Source organism: Caloenas nicobarica, chromosome 2 (genome assembly GCF_036013445.1).
Source record: "Caloenas nicobarica isolate bCalNic1 chromosome 2, bCalNic1.hap1, whole genome shotgun sequence".
Lineage (NCBI taxonomy): Eukaryota > Metazoa > Chordata > Aves > Columbiformes > Columbidae > Caloenas > Caloenas nicobarica.
Genome location: NC_088246.1, coordinates 76127841 through 76132760, shown reverse-complemented (window position 1 = coordinate 76132760; position 4920 = coordinate 76127841). Strand labels below are relative to the sequence as shown.

The 4920-nt window shown below is 61.0% G+C and overlaps 1 protein-coding gene across 1 annotated transcript; it reads right to left on the bottom strand.

Moving 5' to 3' along the window:
- LOC135984966 (tubulin beta-2 chain) lies at window positions 1-3599 on the bottom strand. The gene is made up of 4 exons (XM_065627832.1): window positions 3483-3599; window positions 2874-2982; window positions 2481-2591; window positions 1-2266 (listed from the first exon to the last, which is right to left on the bottom strand). Exons 1-4 carry the CDS (start codon window positions 3537-3539, stop codon window positions 1206-1208), a joined length of 1338 nt encoding a protein of 445 aa, XP_065483904.1. The 5' UTR covers window positions 3540-3599; the 3' UTR covers window positions 1-1205.
- Window positions 3600-4920: the final 1321 nt, after the last annotated feature.

The following is a 4920-nucleotide window of genomic DNA, read 5'->3' as shown; positions in this document are numbered from 1 at the left end:
ACAAATCCCCCCTCCCTCACTGTAAGGAAGCCACACGTACCTCTGCAGAGATGCACAACAGGGTGCTGCTGCACTGCTCCCACCTGCCTGGATAGAGGTCCAGGTGCTGCTGCAGGGACCAAGAGCATCAAACAACAGTCCTGTAAATGCATAACTTAGGTGCAGGAGACAGCTATTGTCAGGGTATCTACCTGACTGCTCCAAGATTGCATGGATGCTGTGGGTAGCCTTTTGAGCCATGTTAGCTAGAAGTCTGCCCATCACCTCTTATCTCCTAAAGGGACTTGATTGCCATGAAGAGTCAATCTCTCTACAGTTAAGGGCAGCTTAATGGTTATTTTTGGGAAACACTCAATTTTATGCCTGAAGAGAAAGTCCAGGTTCATAATGAAGTTTGAGTTGTCTGCTAGGACAGATTCATGCTTCTCTGTGTGGACTTTTCATATTTAGAGAGGAGGACTGGGGAGACAGGACAGCTCAAGACCAAGTCAAGTCAGAGGCAGCCACCCATATGCATGTACTATAGGCCCTGGAACTAGTTAAATAAGAGTTGCTGAATGGCAGTGGGCAAGCCCGCAGCTATCTTGTCAAATCAGTTTTGACAGCTTGTAATGTGGAATTCAATACCTTCTCACTGACCTCACTACCATGTATGTCCATAAATAGGAGTTGCAGGATTCTCAAGTGCAGTGTCTTGTTTCTACTAGTTAAGGCAGCTTTCTCCCCAACAATAGATTAGCTGTTAGACACAGGAGTGTCTAACAGTGAAGCCCCAGTTCTCATAAATTAGCTACCATCTTAAGGCAAGCAACTGCAGTTTACTCATGCTGCCACATTCATGGCCTGAGAAATCTCACTTTGAGTTTAAACTTTCACTGAGGTTAAGGATTAAACTGAGAAGTGAAGCTGCAGAAAACTACACAAGAGTTATTCTCTTAATCTAGAGAGAGAGAAATAAGGCAGAGGAGACAGTTTAGGACACAAAAAGCCTTTATGTTTGAGAAGTTAACCATTTCAACAGAAGACTCTGAAGTATTTTTGCAACTACTGTTACATTGGACAGTCAAGGATACAAAACTGCTGACGGAAGCAACAGTGGAGAGCACCAAATTAAAAAATGCATGCTTCAGCACAACTGCACAGATTCCTTCTCTCAATGAACACTTGCCTGCTCAGACTATACTTAACTCCTACCCATTTCAACTTCATGCTTCATCCTCCTCTCCCTCCTCTTCAAATTCCCCCTGCTCGTCAGCAGTGGCATCCTGGTATTGCTGGTATTCGGAGACCAGGTCATTCATGTTGCTCTCGGCCTCCGTGAACTCCATTTCATCCATGCCCTCGCCAGTGTACCAGTGCAAGAAAGCCTTGCGCCGGAACATGGCTGTGAACTGCTCCGAGATCCTCTTGAAGAGCTCCTGAATGGCCGTGCTGTTGCCAATGAAGGTGGCGGACATCTTGAGGCCGCGCGGGGGGATGTCGCAGACGGCCGTCTTCACATTGTTGGGGATCCACTCCACAAAGTAGCTGCTGTTCTTGTTCTGCACGTTGAGCATCTGCTCGTCCACCTCCTTCATGGACATGCGTCCCCGGAAGATGGCGGCCACCGTCAGGTAGCGACCGTGGCGGGGGTCGCAGGCGGCCATCATGTTCTTGGAGTCGAACATCTGCTGCGTCAGCTCGGGCACCGTCAGGGCTCGGTACTGCTGGCTGCCGCGGCTGGTGAGCGGGGCGAAGCCCGGCATGAAGAAGTGCAGCCGGGGGAAAGGCACCATGTTGACCGCCAGCTTGCGCAGGTCAGCGTTCAGCTGGCCGGGGAAGCGGAGGCAGGTGGTCACGCCGCTCATGGTGGCCGACACCAGGTGGTTGAGGTCCCCGTACGTGGGAGTGGTCAGCTTCAGGGTGCGGAAGCAAATGTCATACAGGGCCTCGTTGTCGATGCAGTAGGTCTCATCCGTGTTCTCCACCAGCTGGTGCACAGAGAGGGTGGCATTGTAGGGCTCCACCACCGTGTCCGACACCTTGGGCGAGGGCATGACGCTGAAGGTGTTCATGATGCGGTCGGGGTACTCCTCCCGGATCTTGCTGATGAGGAGGGTGCCCATCCCAGAGCCCGTGCCGCCACCCAGCGAGTGGGTCAACTGGAAGCCCTGGAGGCAGTCACAGCTCTCCGACTCCTTCCTCACCACATCCAGGACAGAGTCCACCAGCTCGGCACCTTCCGTGTAGTGCCCCTTAGCCCAGTTGTTGCCAGCCCCGCTCTGACCTAGAGGACAGACCCAAAAGCAAGGTGCTGCATTAGTGCCCACAGGAGGAACAGAGATCATCCCACTTGTCCCACCCCACGGGGTTCACTCCTCACTTCCACCCCCACTGTGCTGTTGGTATTTGGTCCCCCCAGGTCACCTGCATGCTCACACTGAGCCTTCCCTGTGCTTGCAGCTCCTACTTGGACACTCCTTCATCCCACCCTCACTTACCAAAGACAAAGTTGTCAGGGCGGAAGATCTGTCCAAAGGGGCCGGAGCGCACAGAGTCCATTGTGCCGGGCTCCAGGTCCACCAGGATGGCCCGTGGGACATACTTGTTACCTACAAGAAGAACCAGCGCCAGCATTACAGCCCCACAGTCGGCAGCCAGCGTCACAGGAGCCCTGCCGTGCTCCCTTCCGCCTCCCCAGGACACTGAGGGTGAGGGAGTTTGGAGGGAAGTATTTGGGGATGGGAATACAAAGCAGCTGTTACAGCTATGCTAAGATGTTACCCGCTGTGGAGAGGGCTGGGGTAGAGCCCCCATGGCAGGAGGCAATGAGGACACCCTGCCTGTCCCCCCAACAGCACCGGGCCGGGAAGCTCGTTATAAAGGGGCGTTACCAGTGGCTTCATTGTAGTAGACATTGATCCTCTCCAGCTGCAGGTCGCTGTCCCCGTGGTAGCTGCCCGTGGGGTCGATGCCGTGCTCATCGCTGATGACCTCCCAGAACTGCGGGACCACGGGAGGGACGGGGCGGGGGGTCAGCGCCACCACGCCCCACCCGCGCCCCCTGGCCAAAGCCCCTCGACGTGGCGGGCGGGGATTCGCCGCGCGTGGGGGGGCGGCCCCCGCCAGACGCGGCTGCTACCGCGCCCCTCACCCCACCCGTCGCCGTGAGGGGTGTGGCAGCGGCTCGGCGCCCCTTCCCCCCCCCGGCCAGGACCCCTGCAGCCCGCGGGGGGCAGATGGATAGCATAGCTGCCTCCCCCCCACCCAAGATGCGCCGCGCCCAAGCCGCAGAAGCCCCCCACGGTCCCGCAAGAGGCGACAGCTGGGAGCCGCCACGCGTGGACCCTCCCGCCACAGGGCGAGCCTGGCGGTGCTCTGCAGCGGGAAAGCGGGTGCTTCCAGCAGCGCTCTCCGTGGGACACGCGGAGCCCGGCTGCGCGGGCACCGCCCCGGACCTCGACCCGGAGCCCCAGGCACACGGCCAGGGCGCCGGCCCGTACCTTGGCGCCGATCTGGTTGCCGCACTGCCCGGCCTGGATGTGCACGATCTCACGCATGGTGCCGGTGTCCGACGCTGCCCCGCTCCTGCTGCTGCCGCCGCCTTCTCCGCCCGCTCCCGCACTCGCCGCTGCAGCGGCCGCGCCCCACACCGCCCCTTAAATGGGGCGCCGCGCCCCGCCCTGCCGGTGACGTCATGCGGGAACGCCGCGGAGCCAATGGGAGCTCGGCGGCGGGGCGGGGCTGCGGTATTGTCTCCCGCAACGGGCGGTGTGGTTTGGCACCGGGGGCGGGGCCAGGGGCGGGGCCAGGGGCGGGGCTTTCCCGCAGGGGCCGCGGCGAACCGGTGCCACCGCCCCGGTTCGCCGCTGACAGCGGGGACAAAGGCGCGGAGCACGGCGGTGGGGCCGGGGGATCTGCTCCGGGGGTCCATTCCTCGGCCAGGGTCCCGCCCGCCCCGGGGCTTTGTTGGCCGCCCATGTGTGAACCGGCCCCGCCGCCGCGCTGCTGGTGGCCGCCCTCCCTCCGCCCTCCTGCGGCCGCCTCAGCCTTTTGTTCCCCGAGACGAGCAGCTTTCCCTGCCGCAGCAGCGGGCGTTGCCGCGCAAGGCGGAGGAGCCCGACACCTCCCACCTCCCCTACCCTGCGTCGGTGCCGCCGTTCACACGGCACCGGTGGGAGACTCCGCTCCCCGCGGGGGCACACGCACCCCCTCCATCACCGACCGCCGGTGATTGCCGCCCCCCTGCCTGCACATGCCCGCACCGGCTGTCAGGAGCCCCGCGCCCTGACCCGGCTCATTTACTCCCGGCAGGACAGGGGTCGGTTTCACCCCAGCACGGGCTGTGCGGTGTAACCTGCCGTCCGCCCACCCTGCCCGACATCCAGCCGTCCCCCGAGCGATCCCTGTCTGCCGCTTTCCCGGTGCTGAGCTCAGCTTTTCTTTCTCCGCCTAAAAAGGTCGGATTTTGTTCCCGTAGCTGGGCCGGGAGCCGCTCTCTAGCAAAGCCACCGGCTCCCCGCAGTTCCCCGTCCAGCTGCGACCACCAGCGACCCTCAGCTATAGACAATAGACAACGCGGGTGCTCCTGGGCAGGGCTCGGGGAGGGCATTCTCCCTGAGCTCTGCAGCAATCAGGTCCTGCAAACTCTCAGCACGTTGTCACCTCGTTGCAGATTTACACATGGTGAGGGATGAAGAAAGGCGAGGAGCTGGAAATGAGGAGGCGGGGGGTGGGCAAGGCAGGTTTGAACAAGAGCGCCCCAGAGATGCTTTTCCCGGGTTAATTTCGAGAAGCGCGGTGTGGCACCGCGGTCATTACCAGGGCCGGAGAGCCGGCGGGCAGGGCATATGCCCAAGCCGCCGGAGGAGGAGGAGGAGGTCGGAGGGAGGAAGGGCACGGGAGGGCGGCACGGTCCGCGCCGCACCCGGGGCCCTTCGG